Source organism: Peromyscus eremicus, chromosome 1 (genome assembly GCF_949786415.1).
Source record: "Peromyscus eremicus chromosome 1, PerEre_H2_v1, whole genome shotgun sequence".
In the NCBI taxonomy this organism is placed as follows: Eukaryota; Metazoa; Chordata; class Mammalia; order Rodentia; family Cricetidae; genus Peromyscus; species Peromyscus eremicus.
In genome coordinates this window covers 96,191,933-96,212,771 of record NC_081416.1, presented here as the reverse complement: position 1 = coordinate 96,212,771, position 20,839 = coordinate 96,191,933, and the positions used below count along the sequence as shown (strand labels likewise).

The window sequence follows — 20,839 nt, the reverse complement described above, 5'->3', positions numbered from 1 at the left end:
GGAGGCAGCTACAGTACTGGCCCCCGCCCCAGCTCTCCAGAGCTCAGGATATTAACCACCCAGATCAAAAACCAAGTTTCCAAAGCTCCGTCCCTTTATCCACACTCTACTATTTCTCCAGCTCCTCCTGTCTTCATCCCTTCAGCAGACATGGAATTCTTGCTTAGTACCAGTTACCTTACAAAGGTCCCACCCAGCCACATCAGACCAGTCTGACTTTGCATAGACTGACGGAAAAAGATTGTAGTCTTGTGGATGTGTCCTGGGCCTCCTTGTGTGTCACCGAAAGGCCTAAACTCTTCTAGATTTTTGTAACTTGTCACTGGAAGTCAAAACAGAGCTGTAAGAAGTAGACTGTACAAGTGGAGCTGGGTAGGGAGAGGTCAGTTTGGTGTACTCTGCCTGCCTACATGTTTGGAATAGGTAGTGTGGTCATAGCGCCACCTGATGGCAGATGATGTCAACATTTGGGTTCACACAGATAAAGCGTGTGGGATGGTTCGACTGTCAATGCCCACCTTTCTAACTCTTTGAAGCAAATGCCTAAGCCTCTGAGTGATCTGCTTTGTGCGCACTCCATAGACCACAGGATTAAGTGCTGGAGGAACTACCACATAGAGATTCGCCAATAAAATATGGATGTGGCCAGGAACTGTGTGGTGACCAAATCGGTGAGCCAGGAAGGAAAAGAGAGCAGGTGTGTAGAAGAGAATAATGACACCAGCATGGGACCCACATGTACCCAAGGTCTTGTGGCGGGCACCAGGAGATGGCATGCGACAGACAGCATGGAGTATGAGGGCATAGGAAGCACCTATGAGGCCTAGGTCCAGGGCTGGAGAGAGCAGTGTGGTAGCCAGTCCATACCAGATGTTGGGACGTGTGTCACCACATGCTAGACGAGCCACACCCATATGCTCGCAGTATGTGTGAGGCAAGGCCCGATGCCCACAGTAAGGGAGTCTCTGGAGAAGGACCACAGGGGGCACCATGACACAGGCACCACGAGTCACAGCTGCTACAGCCACTATACCCACCACACGCTGGCTCAGCAAAGCCCCATAGCGTAGAGGCTGGCAGATGGCCACATAGCGGTCCACTGCCATGGCCAGCAGCACTGAGGACTCAGCAATGAAGGCCACGTGAGCAACAAAGAGCTGAGCTAAGCAGCCCCCGAAGGAGATTTCATCTGACAAGCCCCAGAGCACAGCTAGAGCTTTAGGCACTGTGGATGTGGCCAGAATCAAGTCAGCAGCTGCCAGAAGCCCCAGAAGCTGGTACATGGGAGCCCGGAGGGTTTTGTCCACTGCTACCAGCCCCAGGAGAAGTGTATTCCCTACCAAAGATGCCAGATACAGCAGGCACACAGGCACAGAAAGCCAGGCATGCAGGCGCTCCAGTCCTGGCACACCCAGCAGGACAAAGGGCCCAGGCCCAGAAAGTGTCTGATTGAGGTTGAGCAGCGCAGGATCCAGCTCCATCTTCTGCTTCTACCTGGCTCTGTCCCTGCAGGGCATAAAGGAAGCCTGTGAGCGGCAACTGTAGTTCTACAGAGATTTTGGTGAGGTTACGGTTAGGGGAGGGAAGGGAAGAAGCAAGATGCTCCAGATCACTATGCCATGGACTGCTATGCTAAGCAATGGGTTCCCAAACAGTATCGAGGGTTTATTAGCATTTCCACATGATGAATCAAAGAATTTGGCATCTAAGCGATTAACAGACATGCAGTCACACAGTTGGTAAACAGAAGAGGTAGGGTTTGAGTCAAATCTCATCTGCCTAAACACCATGCACTTTTGAGTGTCCTTTATCCTCTGAATAGAATGTTCCTGCATCAGCCCAGGACAGTGGGGAAGGCATTCTTATTAGGTAGCAGACTATGTCTTCTACACCCCCAGGGAAATGCACATCAGAATGGTCAGGATGAAGGAGACATGATGTGTCTCTTCTAATCCATTCACTGACAAATGCTAAGGGGAAGCTCCAGGCCCATGATCCTTCTCCTAGAGTGTAAGTCCATATCCACTCTCCCAAGTGTTACATCCCTCCCACTCTGAACAGGATATTTTTCCCGCTGCCCATGACATCTCCCCCTCTAGTTCTGTTCCACCACAACTCTAAGTACCTGATTTTGTAGAATGTAATTCCTTCTTTGATCAGTATTGACATCTGAGATTCCTCAAATCCAACTTTGTGGTTTCTGTCTCCTCTCTCCTTTGTCCATGGGAAGACACTATGGAGTCTATGGAATCAGTTTTGGGTAATCTGGTGCCCACTAAGAATAAAGATCATCAGGTTTGGGGTAGCAGTGGAAGAGACTGGGGCTGGGTGTCTCCATAAGAGTGGAGTGGGTGATCAGATTAAGATGGTGGTGCTGGAGGAAGGGTACCATGTTGGGGGAGGGGAGATCTCTTTACACAGCCCTGGACAGCGTTGAATTGACTGAGATCCACCTGTCTCTCCCTCCAGCATGCTGGATAAACCTGAGTCAGGAATGATAATACAAACATGTAATCCCAGCACTTTGGAGGCTGAGGCAGGAAGACTATGAATTTCAAGTCACCATAGGCTACCTCAGACACCACCACCACCACACCACACACACCACCACCACCACCACCACCCCACACATCACACCACACCACACCACCCCACACCACACCACACCACACCACACCACACCACACACACCACCACCACCACCCCCACCACACACACCACACCACACACCACACCACACATCACATCACACCACACCACACCACAAGCAGCCTGGAGGAAAGAACCGCAGGCTAGGATCCTTTGCGCTCTACCTAAAGACCACAGTTGGGTCGTTCAGTTCCCTGGAAGGTCCAAGCTGGCAGTCTAGGCTGCTCTGTTAGACTGGTAACCCGCAGACTGGAGAACCTGGGGCAGGTGACCAGAGAACAGTTTAGCAGAGCTACTTCCAGGGCCCTCCCTCATCCACACAGCCTCCCGAGGAACAGGTTAAAACCCACACTAGACTTGCCACATGGGAGTCATTGATTAGGAACCAGAGCTTCCTTCTGGTGATTTGTGTGTGTGTGTGTGTGTGTGTGTGCCAAGTCATGGGGCCTAGCCCTCTCCCCTGATTCCTCTGGATGCTGAGAACACCCTGCTTGGGCTCCCTTACACAGAGCAGACTACTAAGAACATAATCTATTACTCCCTCAGTAGCTGGGAATGCCTGTCCCCAAACCACAGGGTAAGCACAACCTGTAACCAGGCGAGGGCCTCTTAACAAAGTCCTGTGCTCAGGGTGAGGGCTCTACCAGCACACATCCTGTTGGCACCTTTCCAAGGACAACTGCTTTAGACCCTTCATAACCACAGCACATACTTCTCCTTCCGTTTCCGTCCACACAGCAAGTGAAGATGGGGAGATGGAAGCTGGGGACCCTCCTCACATCCTCTAGAACAGTGGTTCTCAACCTCCCTAATGCTGTGACCCTTTAATGCAGTTCCTCACGTTGTCACAACCCTCCAATCACAAATTATTTTCATTGCTACTTCATAACTGTAATTTTGCTACTGCTATGAATCATAATGTAAATATCTGTGTTTGCTGATGGTCTTAGGTGACTCCCGGGTTTTGAACCACTGTTCTAGCCTTACTTCTGCCCTATGCCTGACTCTTTGCAGGCAGCACTGGACCCTTCTCATTTTCTGCCTGCCTGCTCTGTTCTCTTAATGCCCTGAGCCCTCTCCCCACGTGGGGACTTGTCATCCCAGTACCATTCAGCAGGGGCTTGCAGAGAGAGGAGAGAAGTAGCACTATTCTCCCTTAGCTCCCAGCACTAGACTGGCTCTGGACTGTGGCAGAGTCCGATGGCATCTCCGTGGCAGAGACACTACTGCAGACGTGTCACACCATCTCAGGCTGCTTGCTGGGATAAGAAAACGCCTGTACAGTAAGACTACAGTCACGTAGAGCTGGGGCCACACAAGATCTCCCAGATCCAGTCCAGTACTCTTCCTTCTTCCTCATTCCTAGTTCCCCTCCCCTCAGGAGAGCAGTTTCCCTCAAGTTAGTGGAAGCTGCCTGAACCTCTTGCTTAGATTCTGAATGGCTGGCTGGCTGTTTCCCTTTCTAGAAGGCATCTCTGTTCAGACTCACATGAGCTCATCTTTACCAACATCAGCCCTGGGGACAGGGGTGTCCCACGAACCAGCTGGGAACCGAGGTTTGTCCCTACCCTCTGCTGCCTCAGAGACCACCAGGTCATCACCATCTCTTCTGTTTTTCCTGATGATCCTTTTGGGGATGACCTTGGGTTCTTGGAACTCCTCCTTTCCAGGTGCCCCATGAACCAACTCTTGCCTGAGAGGCTTTAAGGACAAGGGTAACAACCCCCCTGAGCAGAGCAGAGCAGAGCTCCAGACACATGTGAAGTCCGGCCCGATGCGCAGAAGAAGGCAGGGTGGAAGTGTGCAAGAAATAAACTGGAACACTGTTCAGTCTGGTTTTCTTATGATTTGGGGAGCATCAATTAACTCGGAACCCTGATTTCACCCAATTATGGGTCCTCACCCATAATTTTAGAAGAAGTAAGGATGCAAATATGGCACCAAATTGTATTTCTCTTGTTCCTGTCTGTCCTCATTTCAGCACAAGACAAAATTCAGAGCAGGCTCTGAAGCCAGGTTGTTTAGGTGCAGATCCTACTTCTGCCCCTCAAAAGCTGGAACCATACACAAGGTCCTCAGCTCCTCTGTCTTCATGTACTCATTTCTAAAATGAGGATAATCATAAATGCATCTATTCTGTGTGTGACTTTGTAAGAAGTGAGATATATACATATTATATATATTATATATATGTAAAGTGTTACAAATCTAAAGAACTGGGAACATAGCTCAGTGGTAAAGCACTCGCCTAGCTTGTACGAGAACCTAGGTTCAAGCTCCTGAAGTAAAAGAAAACTAAACAAATCATAAATCAAAAATTACGTAATTATTTAGGGCTCAGCAGTGCCTATAATGTAGAATACTCAGCACACATTGAACGTTATTGTTGTTGCCGTCAGCACTTTCCTCACTCCTCGAATCTACCCTTCAGAGACCCTCTCCACTGCACTCTCAGTGTGCACACGTGATAGTCTTTTTTTTTTTTGAGACAAAGTTTCTCTGTGTAGTTTTGGTGCCTGTCCTGGATCTCACTCTGTAGCCCAGGCTGGCCTAGAACTTACAGAGATCTGCCTGACTCTCCCTCCCGAGTGCCGGCATTAAAGGTGTGTGCCACCACCGCCCGGCGTGATAGTCTTTTGATATACCTTAAATTAAAAACAAAACACAAAACATGAGTTGGAAAATGAAACAAAAATTGTGAGCAGTCAAATGGGTCTGAACTTATTTGTTCAATTGATTAAAAGAGAGAATAAAATATTTTTATTCCATTTTCAAAAAAGGACCTCCTTTGGCAATAGAACCTGTTGGGATTAGTCTGGTTATAAGACCATTGCTAAACAAAATGAGAAGCATGGGATATTGCCCTCACATGCCTCGTTGCCTTACCATTCTGACACAAAGCAGTGAGACAGGGGAGGAATGACAATGCTTTGTGGCAGATTCTCAAAGGTGAGGGAACAGTGGCCCTTTGTACAGCAGGAAGCTAAGCACAGAATGTCAAGGGGCACGTACAGGGCAACGCAGAATGAAAGCTTACTCAACCCGCTCTCCTCTGGTTCCGTGAAGAGAAAACAGAAAAGAAAAGTCTCAACAACTCATTTTATTAATTTTGACCTTTGGTGTTGAGCTCAATGTGGAAAAGATCCAAGGAGAGATTATAAGGGAGGCTTTGTTACAGGAGTCCTCGGATCGTGTCTAGGGTCTGAATGATGTTGGCTGATGAACTGCTACTGCTCGTGGGACATTGATTTCTCACCTCTATGCTGTGGAAGCTCAAGCTCGGTTAAAGATGAGGAAAAGGTCTTGTCTCTATCCACCAATTTCTGCCTCAGCTCTTGCTTCTCTAGCTCATTCAGCTGATGGAGTTGCCAGAATCTCAGAAACCCCAAAGATGCTTCTATGGCAAGCTGAGAGAAAGCAGAGGCAAGTGAATAGGATTTATGGCTTCTGTGATCTCCTCAGGGGTGATGAACACCGAGCCCCTGTGGGCCTGAGGTCTCAGCTGTACAGTGTTGGTGAGGAATTAGCAGAGATTCGAGGCTATCTCTGTGGACTTTCCTGGGCCCCAGGTTTAAGTGTTTGACATCATCAGAACCTAGGGAGAAAAGGAAACTGGGCCAAGAGGTCCCCAAAGATTCATTGCATGTGAGAGCAGCAAAAACACATAGACCTTCTCTTTGTTCTACACAAATGGTAAAGCCAGTTGTCATCAGGACATTATTACTGATCTTAGGGACATCTCCATCCCATACGCTCTGTAAAGAGACTAAGTATTTTGATGGAAACAGCCTGGATATTATTCTTCCAGACTGAACTTCCAAAAAAAACTTCACTACTATGCAGCCTTCAGTATTTTCAACTCTTCCAAGTTAATGCTTTCTTGGTGTGATGAAGATTGTACATCTCCCCCCAAGACAAGTACCTTTAACTCACCCGAGTTGACAGAGCACTCAGACGGTTGCATGACTTGACAAGGGAACTTGAGAGCAAATTGCCTATCTTAGGTACCAGTTAGATCTACATGGAGATGCTCTTAGATGCCAATAATGGACATTATTGTTCACCACACTTCCTTTTCCTCAAATGTGATACAATTTCCCACTTTGAACAACTAATGGCTTTCATTGTCACCATAGAAACCCAAGTTCATACTTGGTTTTAGTTACCACTCATAATGAAATTTTGTGCATGCACTTATGTGTCAGATGACAAGAAGAAAAACCAATAGAAATCTAATAGTTGAAGAATTCACATACAAAGAAATACACAGGATTAGACAATTTATGTGTGAGAAACTAACCTGCTAGGTTTTGTATAATTATTGTCTATGAGTACAAAACAGAACATAGATTTTCATCCACGATCTGATGATGGAAGAGAAAGTTTGTAACCTGCCATGACATGGATGAGTAGGGCTGTAAGCCTGAACTTACAGGAAGATAAACTGGGCCTTTTTTCTCCTTGAATAAACAGTAAAGAGGAGGGAATTTTAAAAAATTATAACCTCAGTTTTCCACTTGATGGATCTGAAGTGAAAGTCGCAACAGCAACAGTAAAGACACAGAGTGGCTCATACAACATGCAAACCCATACACTTTCCTCTAGTGCTGACCCTACAAGGTCAGAAAGCTGACATTCCCAGGGAAGCTGATGGCCCGGGATCAAGGGAGTCAGTTTTCTTTAACAATGTGGCCCCTAGTAGATCGATTCTCCAGCGGATGGGCACACACCCAAGAGCATATGGGCAGCACAAATTGGACTTGATGGGTTAAAAAGAAAAACAGAACACAAAGTTGGGTTTGGGTGAATGGAAAAAGTGGAGGGGGAGGAAGGGGGAGGAGCTGGGGAGGGGATTAATATGATCAAAACACATTGTTTGACGTTGTCAACTAATAAAAGTAATTAGTTAATTAATTTTTTAAAAAAAAAACTAAGATCACATATAAAAAGCCAAGGCTCGTGTAAGATTACTGAGAGGCCACAGAAATATAGAAATGTACATTCTCTTGGGAAGGAAGATAGAAAATAATAGCAACCGCTGGGCAGAGACAGAGAGTGGGAGGGGGGAAAATGAGACAGTACACACAATGGTCCCTTCTCTCTCTTGTTTTGCCTTGTAACTCCATTAGTCTTTCATGGAAACCATTCGTGCGTGTCAATGAACAATCTTGGGTTTTAGTTCCTACCAGGATGAATAGACTATGTACTTTCAAGTTATCTTAACTCAGAATATATTTATTTATTGAATCCTCAGAAAGCTTTTAAAATATCAGCTCTTAGCTAATCTGTGTTCTCAGCAAGATGGAAATTACCAGAAAAAAAGAATTGCCAGAAAATATTCTGATGCCTGTGAGTACTTAGCAGCTTAGCACAGAAAGCAGAATCCTCATAGAGTATGATGGGCCCTGGTTTTTGATGACTAGACTTCTAACAGACACAGAGTGGAAGGCTGGATACCAGAGACCGGAGTAGCAAGAGGCAGTAAACAGGGAAATATGACTTTGAAACCAAAGTCTATAGAGCTGGGCATTAAAAAACAAGTTCTGGTGAGTTCACGGTGATTAGACTAGGTTGTGTACTTAAACTGTTTTTTAAAGATAGATCCAAAAATATTCCTGCTGCAAATAAATAAATGAGAGATGGACCTGTCAATTACATTGATCTACTCATTTCATGATATATGTACGTACAGCAATATACATTATACCTTACGTTCTTTCTTTTTTTAATCTACAGAAAAACATTAATGCAAGACACACAGCATTTTAATTTAAAAAAAAACATAGTAACTGTACAATTTAAATTTTGAAAAGACAACTGCAGTTAACAACAATAATAAAAACAGGCCCTGCAACTCCTAAATATTTTTTCCACATCCTTAGTCTATTTTCATGATTCTGAGCTCAGTGGAATGTCACTAAGATTTTATGCCAGGTAGATATTAACGACCTCCTTGCTGCAAGCCTTAGAATGCCACTTCAAGGTATAGGTCCTACTCTTCAGATAATAAGATTTGTATAGTGGATGTCCGCAGAATCTGCTCCCCCTTGCCCCAGAGTCTGTTTTCTTGTTGTTGTTGTTGGGACAAGGAGGGATTCCATCTCTGCATTTTATTCTGTTTTGTTGTCTTTTTGTTGTCTTTGGAGGGTATTAAGCTACTGACTTAATTCCTTTAGTATTCTCTCTTTCTTAATTAGCATACAAAACAAGAGGAGTTTCATGGTGACACTTCCACACATGCTTTTTGTGGATCCCCCTCTTCCCCTCTCCATTCTCCCATTCTCCTTCAGCTGTCCCTCCTCCTCCCCACAGTGCCCACTCTTCTGTTTTCACACCACGCATATCCACTACACCCCTCAGGTCTTCCCCACTGAAGACCTCTTTTTCTAAAGTAGCAGTGGAAAACAGAAAATGAGGTACTGTCTGGAGGAAATAGGGAACTAGGTAGAGGAGAGAGGATAAGAGGAGCAAAAAACAATTGAGAACAAAGCACAATGGCATAGATGTATGCAAACACCATCATGAAATTAAAATCATTCTGTTAAGCCAGGCCTGCAGTCCCCAGAAAATTGCCTCTAATTGGAGGCACCCTACTTTACTAGTGAGTTCCAGGACAGCATGGGCTGCAGAGTAAGGGGGGCTATCTCAAAATCATAAGGAAACTACTAAGGAAAAAGGAAGAAAAGAGACAGTATCCCAGTAGGAGGTCAGGGAGAGATATGAGCCAGATGCTTTTCCTCCAGGATAAAGTGTCAACAGAGCATGTGGCCCAAAGAAATATAAGTGCATCATGTAGAGCCTAGCATGTAACTACCGGGAAAGACAGCACACCACACCAGAGGCTGGGGAGGTGGGAACGGGCTGGGAAGGTGAGACGGCTGCCTTTCATAACAAGCCTTGTAGAACTTCATCCACGTGTAACCTGGATTTTTTAAATGTAATCAACTAATTCAAAATTAAGGGAAGAAAAGACCTCTTTTCCCTTTCTAGTTTTATGACTTACACACACACACACACACACACACACACACACACACACACACACACATTTAAAATATGGGAACCACATGAGAGAAATGCAATGTGTGAATCTGGGCAACTTTGTTTAATATGATAATTTCCAGTTCCATTTTCCTACAAATTTCTTGTTTTGTTTTTTTTTTTTCTTTTTGATTGACTAAAACTCCATTGTTTAGGTACCATAGGTTTTTTTTTTTAAGTTAATTTTTTCATTTTTTGACATTATAATATAATTACATTATCTCCCCATTCTCTTTCCTCCCTGCAACCCCCACATCATGGTATCATTCATGCACTGAAGGATATCTGCTTATTCCAACACTTAGTTATCACGAATAGAGCAGCAATAAACATGGATTACAACTATCTCTGTAGTAAGACTTGGCATCTTTTTTTTTTTAAACATTTATTTATTTATTATGTATACAATGTTCTGCCTGCATTATGCCTGCAAGCCAGAAGAGGGCACCAGATCTCATTATAGATGGTTGTGAGCCACCATGTGGTTACTGGGAATTGAACTCAGGACCTCTGGAAGAACAGCCAGTGCCTTTTTTTTTTTTTTTTTTTTTTTTGACTTGGCATCTTTTTAAGCCTCAGAGTATTTGAATTTCAGTCTGTAGAATAGAGATCCTCAAGTCCTCTGACTGGCGTGAATAAATTTTCACTTTAGTGTCTAAGTAGATTGGCTTGAGGTTCATGCATTGTGAGAATTACAGCCCCTTTTTCCAACCTATTTTCAAGGGTTTTAGTCTCCTGAAAAGATATCTACAGGTTACATTCTAAATGAACTTTGGAGCCCAGAAGCTGCTTTCTCACAGTGCCACGCTGGCACCCCTGGCATTGGTATGCATACTAATTTTCCCATCTCTGTAGCAACACTGACCCAGTTGTTTATGTTGGGCTAAAGGGCTTTGGAGAGTTATGGGGGACACATTTAAAAGCAATTATTCAGAAATATGAAATTTACAGTACATATGATTGAATATCATTGTAAATATCCTATTATCTATATGCTAATCCCTTAAATGAGTGGTTTTTCACTTAACTTTTCCCATTTAGTCTCTTTTCTTCAGTATCTCTATTTTAATGCGTTTCTTTCATTGGAAGTGCCAATTGCAATTTCCAAATCATAATGATTTTTTTCATTTAGGTTAATTCTACTCTGTCCTCATCTCTTTCTTCTCTGTCAGTGTCATATCACACAACTGAGGTCATCAGGGATTCCTTCTTATCCATAAGGCTATGTATCAGATAGTCCTGCCTGGTACACAAAGCATCTACAAGCCATTTTTGCTTTAAATAGAATTCTCTTTTATTTTTGCCACACTTTCATTCTTGATAAAAGCATATGCACGGTGAATTTCTCCTGCCTTTAATGCTAGTCAATAGATCAACTTTCTGTGCTCTTGGCAGAAAATAAAAGAATGACCTTATCTCTGATCTGCTTGGTTTTCACTCCATAGACAATGGGGTTCATTGCTGGTGGAATAACAATGTAGAGATTGGCGAACATGATGTGGAATGTGAGGGAGACATTGTGTCCAAAGCGATGAGCAAGGATGGAGAAAAAGGCAGGTGTGTAAAACATGAGAATGACACAGACATGAGAACCACAGGTGCCCAAGGCCTTCTGGCGTGCATCTCGGGAGGGGAGGCGAAAAACAGCACATAGGATGAGGGTGTAGGAGATGGCAATGAGGACCACATCTGAGATGACTGTCATGATGGGAACACAAAATCCATACCAGATGTTGATGGAGATATCTGCACATGCCAGCCGGGCAACACCAATGTGTTCACAGTATGTGTGAGGTATGATGCGTGTCCTACAGAAAGGTAAGCGTGTCAACAAAAATACATCTGGCAAGATGATACAGAAGCTTCGAAAGGAGATGCCCACAACAATCTTGATAACAGTCTTGGGAGTCAAGATGGTAGCATATCTCAAGGGTGAACAGATAGCCACATAGCGATCAAATGCCATGGCCATTAGAATGGCGGAGTCCAGGACAAAGCTATAGTGGAGAAAGAACATCTGTGTCAGGCAGCCTGGGAATGTGATTTCTCGAGCCCCCATCCAAAAGATACTGAGTGTTTTAGGCACACCAGCTGTGGACAAGATGAGATCAGTCATTGCCAGCATGGACAGAAAAAAAAACATGGGTTCATGAAGGCTCCGTTCCACTGTGATGAGGTAGAGAAGTACACAGTTTCCCATCACAGCTACGATGTAGATCACACAGAAGGGAATGCCAATCCACACATGGAATTGCTCCAGGCCCGGGATCCCCACCAAAACGAAGGGCCCTGGGTTGTAACTGCTCACATTAAAGGCAATCATGGCAGGGCACGTTGTCGCCTAGCCTCACGCCCTAAGAACAGAGAATGATAACGACGTTCAGCATCACTTGACTCACTCTCACTTCAAACCAAGTATCACGATGGGCTCCTAAAGCAATTTATCATCCAATATGACTTTTTAAAGTGATTAATGATGGACAGTGATGACAGTAATGCATCAGGTCATCCCAGACACACCATGGTTACTCCATCTAAAGGAAAAATCTTTTGTTCTTCCAGCTACCTTCTAATTGGCGTACGCTTTCTAGGAAGCTTTCCAGATTATCTGTACTCTAGATCATACACTGTCTTCTGAAGTAAATCACCAGATTACAAGACACACTTTTCACAAGTTAGCAGGTTGCAGTTTTTGTGGATATAATAGGTTAATCCTTCCTTGGTCACTCTGTCATTGCAGAATATCTATCTATATCTCAAGACAAACAACTATTTGCTTCTAAACTACCTGAAGAATACGGCTCTAAGATTCTGAGGACAAAACCTTGTATTGCTAGCTAGTAACCTGATTCAGATCAGTAAATACTAGTTGAGTTCCAACATGATGCTGGGTTACATATGTAACTAAAATTTAAATTACAAAGGCCCCTGATAGAAGTTACTCAGGGGTCCTTTACTTAAAAATAAGAGAAGGGGAAGAGAGTTAGTTTCCACCACACTGTACATTATACAAGTGTATCTATCTTGATTCTTGGTCTTAGTAACACTATCGGTTAAGATTTTTGTCCAAAACAAAGATTTCACCATGCAAAGGGACATGTGATAGAATAGCGATTCTCAACATGTTGGTAGCAACCTGTTTGGCAAACCTCTATCTCCAAAAATATTTACATTACAATTCATAGCAGTAGCAAAATTACAATAATGAAGTAAAACTGAAAATACAAAAATAATTTTGTGGGTGGGGGTCACCACAGCATGAGGAACTGGATTGAGAGTCGCAGCACTGGGGAGGTTGAGAACCAGTATGATTGAGTCTCAGCAAAACCCAGATCTGCATTTGCATTCTCTCTGCAGGTCACCATCCTGGTTTGTTCTGCTTTCCTTTCTGCAGCTGCGATGAAACAACCTGACCAAAAGCTATGGAAGGTAATGGAGAGAAGGGATTGTTTGGGTGACAAGTCCAGGTTTCAGGAAGTCGAGGCAAGAATTTGAGGCAGAATTTGAAGGCAAGCCTGCTTGCTTTTCCATTCATCATTACCTCCAAATAAGAACTCACCTCACAGCCAAAGGGTGGAAGAAAGAGAGGGAGAAGGTGGAGAGAGATGTTTTTAAAAAAAAAAAAATAGCCGGGCAGTGGTGGCGCACGCCTTTAATCCCAGCACTCGGGAGGCAGAGGCAGGCGGATCTCTGTGAGTTCGAGGCCAGCCTGGTCTACAGAGCGAGTTCCAGGAAAGGTGCAAAGCTACACAGAGAAACCCTGTCTCGGAAAAAAAAAAAAATAGTCTCTCTGCTTGTTTGTTTGTTTTGTTTCTTTGTTTGTTTGTTTCAGTGTCTCTCACTATGTAGAGCAGTGTTGTCTTAAACTCCATAAAAACAAAAACACAGATTGGTCTCAAATTCATGATCTTCCTGCCTAAGTGTTATAATTACAAGTATCTTCCACTGTGCCAAGGTTAGATTCCTGCATTTTGAGAACACAATATTACACAAAACGAAATAAAACAAAAAGAAACACTTCAAGATCTTCTATGTCAAATCTAAAGGCTGAGAACATAGAAGGCGAGGGCATTTGGGGCTGGGGATATGGCTCAGTCAGTAGAGTACTTGCTTGCCTAGCAAGTAAGAAGTCCTGGGTTTGATTCCCAGATCACATAAAACCAGGGGTGGTGGCACAGGACTATAATCCCAGTACCCAGGAGGTGGAGGCAGGAGGATCAGAAGTTCACGATCATCACTCTACACAGGAAGTTCAGAGCCAGTTGGAACTACCTTACACCTTCTCCAAAGAAAGAGAGAGAAGACAAAAGAAAAGAGGGTCAGCGAGATGGCTCAACAGATGAGGGAGCTTGCTGCCGAGCCGGACAACCTGAATTTAGTTCCCAGGACCTGCACAGTGGAAGGAGAAAACTGACTCCAGCAAGCTGCCCTCTGACCTCCACATATACACCACGTTACTCGTGCTCACACACAAACATACACAAATAAATAAATAAATATTTTTTATTTTAATAAAACAAAAGACAGAGAAAGCACTTGAGGAAATTTAAATATGAACTAGGTAGAACTGGCTATTACATGGTATAAAGGAATTAGTGTTAATTTCATCAGATACGTCAAATGTTACAAAACTATAAACCATACATACAGACATGCTAAAAACATTATGAAAAAATATTGGTACAGAGTGTGTGCTGTGGAGACAGAAAGCCAGGCTCCATAATTAACTTTAATCCCGCTTCTAAGCTATTAGTCATGTGAATTTGGAAAACTATTTGAAATCTATAGTTCTTAGACTCTTCACTTCTCTAATTCTTCTGGTTTATAACAACATGAAACATGCCTCCCAAATATATGCTCTGGAGCGCAGTCAGCTTGTAGTAAGCTTTGCTCCTTTGTCAGATCGTATGTACTTTATCATGAATGTTTATCAATAGCTATCAGATGAAGGCAGAAAAAGACCACTGGATAAAAAATTAACAAGTACACCTCTGGGCATATACATCCTCCTGAACACTTGCCTCTGCTTTTTAGGTTACCTATGTGTCCCCACACAGAAGCTGCCTGAACACCAGGTATGGCCATACTTAGCTCAGCTACATAATTGTTCATCTGTTTTAATCTTTACACGTCCATTCAATGAAGCAATAACACAAGCACTAGAGACGAGGCCTCAGTTTATAATAGGGATGTTGGTTAAGGAAGAACATTCTCGTGCCCAGCTCATGGCTTCTAGATCATGGAGCAGTGGGCTTTTCATTCACTCCCTCTCTCTCCCCAAACCCTACTTGCAGTCAAACCCATTCCAAGAGCAGCACTTACCTAATCTTGAGAATCGGGCCAAACAGAAAGAAGAAAGTATGTTGGACAGATACACAGAAAACCTACAAGAGGGGCAAAAATGACAAGTGGAGAAAGAAGGGACTTCCAAGAGATTGTTTCCATGCCCTTTTATGTTATTTGGTCACTGTTCAATGTGGGAAAGAAACAAATAGGCAGGGCCTGAGGGACACATACACTGTCTCCTCTCAGTCTCAAAGGAAGAAGACAGAGGTGTTTCTAGTAACCCTACAAATGCCACTGCTTCTAAAGCAAGTTGCATTTTTGTTTGGGATTTGCTGTTATGATATATATGTAGAAGGGAGTCACATCTGTAAGTCTGTCTGTCAGACCTCCTGGGTTTGAGAACTTAGGATGATGTTCTGGGTCTCCCTGTAACAATAAAGACATTAGAATAAACATGTGCCGGTAGGTTATTTGTCTGTTTGAAAAAATACACAGAAAACCATATAAGAAAGGGGGGCTGAAGAGATACCTCAGTGTTTAAGATTACTGGCTGCTCTTCCAGAGAACCCAGGTTTAATTGCCATCACCCATATGGCAAATCACAACCATCTATAACTCCAGTTCTAGGGGATCCAACACCCTCCTCTGGCCTCTGCAGGCATGAGGCATGCATGTGGTACACAGACATGCATGCAGGCAAAACACATATAAATTAAGTGAATAAATCTAAAACAAATAAATAAAAGGTTGTTTGCCTCCCACTTTTGTCTCCCTGTGTACTTTCCACGCTACAGGCAGACTGTGGATCTGACTGTGCCATTTCCTACTTGAAGTCTCTTTCACTCCCATCACAGAGACCAGCCATCCGCTGTCTCATCTTCCTTGAGTCACCTGCATCCAGACCTTCATGTCACTGCCATATTTCCATTACTGGAAACCCAACTCAAACTGATGCCTCATTGTAAATGTTTCATTAATAAAATTAATACAACTATTACAATTCATTTCCAGTGCGAAGACAGTTAGGTCAGGCTACTGATACTGTTAAGATTTCCTGAAAGCCCGAGTCTCAAATGTGCTTGTTTTGCCTTCATTCATTCATTATTCTTTTTTATTGAAGAGGCTTTCATTGTCTAATTCAAATGGCCATGTTAACTTCCCTAAGTTTGGTGAACCCAGTACCAATAGATACGTTATATCTAAAAATATATTCAATAAGAACTGTAAAATGTGGAAAATAAAATTGCTAATTTGCAGTTGTGTAACTTGGTCTCATTGTGGAACTCCTAACAGTGGGAAATGGGGTTGTCTCTGACTCTGTTGCCTACTTTTGGGACCCTTTTCTTCTACCGGGTTTCCTCATCCAGCCTCAAAGAAGAGGAGGTGACTAGTCTCACTGCAACTGGATATACCATGACTGGCCATGCGAGGCCTGTCCTTTTCTGAGAGAAATAGAGGAGTGGATAGGGCAAAGAGGAGGGTGAAAGGAGGGACTGGGAGGAGAGGAGGGAGTTTGATCAGGATTTTAAATAGATAGATAGATAGATAGATAGATAGATAGATAGATAGATAAACAGACAAGAAATTGCTAATTTGTTTTCCTTCAGTGTTTTTTTTTCCTGTGTGTGTGGTTTGTGTGGGCATGTGTATGAGTGGTACACATGCATGTACATGTATGTTTACATGTATGTGGGCACATGCCTATGGAACCCTAAGGTTGATGTTGGGAATCATCCTTAATTACTCTTCCACTTTATTTGTTAAGGCAAGGTCTCTCAATTAAACCCAGAACTCACAGATATGGCTAGTATCATAGTCAGCTTTTCCTGGGGAGCCTATCTTTACCTTCTGAAGTTGGAGTTGCAGGCAAACTACAGTCACCCAATATTTACATTGGTTGAGGGGATCCGAACTGTGGTCCTCACACTTGTACACCAAGCACCTTAATCACTGAGCATCTCCCCAGCACATTTTTAACTTTACTTGAGTATCCTTCTGGCTAGACACAGAATACTACCAATAATTAGATTTTAAAAATGTATCTTTTCAGTATCCAATAGTGCAAGACTAATTATTTAAATGTCAGTCAAATACAGAGCAGTAAAAATACACTACAAACCAATTTTTCTTAGGTCATTATTTTGTATGAATAGAAAGGAGGCTTAAGACTCAGACATTTATGATTCTTCTCTTCGACTTCTCTGTGCCTTCATAAAATATAGAATGTTCTTCCTTTCTTTTACACCTTGTTACATCAGGTCACACTGAAGTCAGAGCCTAATTCTGTTGCCAGAACCCGCGGCCCTGGTAAATCTTAATGGTTTTCACTGCACTAAAATGGGTACGTGCTCTGATGCTCCATTTTATTTGTAATTCACGTCTCCAAAATGTGCCATCTGAATTTCACCCCTAATTAAATAACCTAAAGAAGCAGTTAGTCTATACAGCAATAGAACTCTCTCAGCATGATCAAGGAGTGGCACCCTGACAAGCAGCTGGCCCTTCTCTTGCATTGTGTTGGAGGAGTTCATATGAAGTAAAAGATCTTAACATGGAAGGCCCTACAATTCAGGTAACTGTATTGTATCGAGCAATTTGTTTAACTTGAAACTTGGTTACTATTTTTGATGGCTAGGCACCCAAATGTCACTAAAATGGCCATTTCCTTATGTCTGATTTGATCTTTTGTATTTTAAAGATTATTAGAGCTTAGCCAATTATTTGAGCTCTAATTTAGCTTTTGTTTTGTTTTTACCATATAGAAGTCAGTTCTTTTAAAAGATCTCTTAGTCCCATCATCCTATGGAAAAGTATTATAACCTTCAATGTCTTTACGTTTTTCGTTTTCTTTTTTTTTTTTCCGGTTTTTCGAGACAGGGTTTCTTTGTGTAGCTTTGCACCTCTCCTGGAACTCACTTGGTAGCCCAGGCTGGCCTCGAACTCACAGAGATCCACCTGCCTCTGCCTCCCGAGTGCTGGGATTAAAGGCATGCGCCACCACCGCCCGGCCGTTTTTCGTTTTCTATGTGTGTGTTTTGCCTGCATATACTGTGTCTGCCTGGTGCCCTCAGAAGCCTGAAGGGGATGTCAGGTCTCCTAGAACTGAGATTACAGATGGTTGTGAGCTGTTATGTGGGTGCTGGGAATCAAACCCGGGTCCTCTAGAAGAGAAGCCAGTGCTCTTAACTGCTGAGTTATCCCCAGCATCTCTTTTCTTTTCAAAAAAAAAAAAAAATGTTTAGCACTGTCCTAATCCTCTCATAAGAAAAACATCTACAACACTGATTTAATAATTTCATTAAGATTTTCTGTTCATTTATTTGATAAATGTTGCCTATGCACCTGGTAGATAACAGGTAGGATACATAACTGATGCTTTCTAGAAAGAAATAGTAACCACCATACTAAAACTCTAGAAACTTGTTCCAGCAAGATGGTTCAGCAGCTAAATGTGCTTGCCCCCAAGTCAGAAAACCTGAGTTTGATCCCCAGAACCTATATGTTGGAAAGAGAGGACTAACTTCCTCACAAGTTGTCCTCTGGCCTCCTTGTGAAAGCTGTGGCATACGTGTGCCCATATACATACACATACACACACATAACACATGCATGTACACACAAATAGACAAATTAATTTTTTTAAATCTAGAAACTAGCCGGGCGGTGGTGGCGCACGCCTTTAATCCCAGCACTCGGGAGGCAGAGCCAGGCAGATCTCTGTGAGTTCGAGGCCAGCCTGGACTACCAAGTGAGTCCCAGGAAAGGTGCAAAGCTACACAGAGAAACCCTGTCTCGAAAAACCAAAAAAAAAAAAAAAAAAAAAATCTAGAAACTACAGAAACAGACAGCACTAATTCCTCACCTTACTGTGACACAAGAATACAAAATTAAGGTGTGTGTAAAAATAACTACGATTCCTCAGACATATTTCAAGTGAAAATAAGATAGCATAATTTTATTGTTTCAATTAAATCTTTTTGTTGTGGTGGTGGTGGTGTGAGACAGGGTTTCATTGTGTAACAGCTCTGGCTACCCTGGAACTCACTTTGCAGATCAGGTTGACCTCGAATTCACAGAGATCCACCTGTTTCTGTCTCCCACCACCCAGCTTTAATTAAATCTTTTATTACTTTAGCATAACCAAAGAGAATTGCAAGATTTTTATTTAAGATAAGTTGTTTATTTTCAGAAGTGAAATAGATATCTTTTTTCTTCTAATGTCGGAGGTTCTTTTCCTAAAACTAAAATGGTTGAGTAGGCTTCTGCATAAAATAACTAAGAAAACAAAACCCCAACTCTGATTAGGAAGAGTAGTTCCATGTGTCCTCTCTCGGAAGCCAGTGGCTGTAGGTTCAGCCTTTGACCTACTGTACTTTATGAACTGGCCTGCAGATCCAAGACCTCAGGCATCTGTCTGTCACTGGGACGATTTGGGAAAGAGCAGAAGAATGGCTTTATCCCGTATCTGCTTGGTCTTCACTCCATAGACAATAGGGTTGAGCGCAGGTGGGATAATTACATATAGGTTGGCAAACATGATGTGAAAAGTGCGAGGGACATTGTGTCCAAAGCGATGAGCAAGGATGGAGAAGAATGCTGGTATATAGAACATGAGGATGACACAGACATGAGAACCACAGGTGCCCAGGGCCTTCTGGCGTGCATCTCGGGAGGGAAGACGAAAAACAGCACATAGGATGAGAGTGTAGGAGATGGCTATAAGGACCACATCTATAATCACTGTCATGATAGGAACACAAAATCCATACCAGATGTTGATGGAGATATCTGCACATGCCAGACGGGCAACACCGATGTGCTCGCAGTAGGTATGGGCAATGATGTGTGTCCTGCAGAAGGGTAGGCGGTTCACAAGGAAAACACACGGGACAAAAACACAGAAACTTCGGAAAGAGATTCCTACAGCAATTTTGACAATAGCTTTGGGTGTAAGAATAGTGGTATATCTCAAGGGTGAGCAGATGGCCACATAGCGGTCAAATGCCATAGCCAGCAAGATAGCTGAGTCCAAGACGAAGCTGTAATGCAGGAAGAACAACTGGGTCAGACAGCCAGGAAAACTGATTTCCTGAGGGCCAAACCAGAAGATGCTAAGGGTCTTGGGGACACAGGTGGTAGACAATATGAGGTCAGTCATGGCCAACATGGAAAGGAAGAAGAACATGGGGGAATGCAGACTGTTTTCCACTGCAATGAGGTAGAGAAGGATGCTGTTGCCCACGATGGCCACCAAATAGATAAAGCAGAAAGGGATGCTGATCCAGACATGGTACTGCTCAAGTCCAGGGATGCCTGAAAGGGTGAAGGAGCCAGTGTTGTAGCTACTTGTGTTGTGCATGGCCATTGATATCTGAAGAATAGCTCTTCTGTGCTAAAAGCAAATGTGTGTAGTGAGCATAAGGAATTGTGTGGTAGTTACTCCTCCACAACCTCTTGGAACCAGTTCTCCTCTTTCCTATATTTGAGAAAAGAAAATCAAATTACTATTAAGAGCAATACTCATGAGTGGGAGGGATGGCTCCACGGTTAAAAGCACCAGATGCTCTTCCAGAGGACCTGGGTTCAATTTCTGACACCCACTGTTGTGGGTGTGGTTGCTCACAACCATGTGTTAAGTCCAGTCCCAAGGAGAGCTGACACCCTCATCTGACCTCTTTGGGCACCAGGCACACACATAATGCACATATATACATTCAGGCAAAACACTCACACAAAAAATAATACAAAATAAAACAAATAAATGCCCTCCAAAAAGAGCAATACTCATGACTTTGAGAAAGAGCCATCAGACTCCTGGTGTTAATCCCTAAGTTTCTAAATCATAGAGAAATAACTTGTCCAG

At 43.2% G+C, this 20,839-nt stretch overlaps 3 protein-coding genes across 3 annotated transcripts; all 3 read right to left on the bottom strand.

Moving 5' to 3' along the window:
- Positions 1–473: 473 nt before the first annotated feature.
- LOC131910625 (olfactory receptor 52D1-like) lies at positions 474–1,481 on the bottom strand. The gene has a single exon (XM_059262545.1). It carries the CDS (start codon positions 1,479–1,481, stop codon positions 474–476), a length of 1,008 nt encoding a protein of 335 aa, XP_059118528.1.
- A 9,258-nt stretch (positions 1,482–10,739) lies between these two features.
- On the bottom strand, positions 10,740–12,013 carry LOC131916229 (olfactory receptor 52H1). The gene has a single exon (XM_059269541.1). The coding sequence runs from the start codon at positions 12,011–12,013 to the stop codon at positions 11,063–11,065; it is 951 nt and encodes a 316-aa protein (XP_059125524.1). The 3' UTR covers positions 10,740–11,062.
- Positions 12,014–19,108: 7,095 nt separating this feature from the next.
- Positions 19,109–20,457, bottom strand: LOC131916240 (olfactory receptor 52H1-like). Its single transcript, XM_059269549.1, has one exon. The coding sequence runs from the start codon at positions 20,339–20,341 to the stop codon at positions 19,394–19,396; it is 948 nt and encodes a 315-aa protein (XP_059125532.1). The 5' UTR covers positions 20,342–20,457; the 3' UTR covers positions 19,109–19,393.
- Positions 20,458–20,839: the final 382 nt, after the last annotated feature.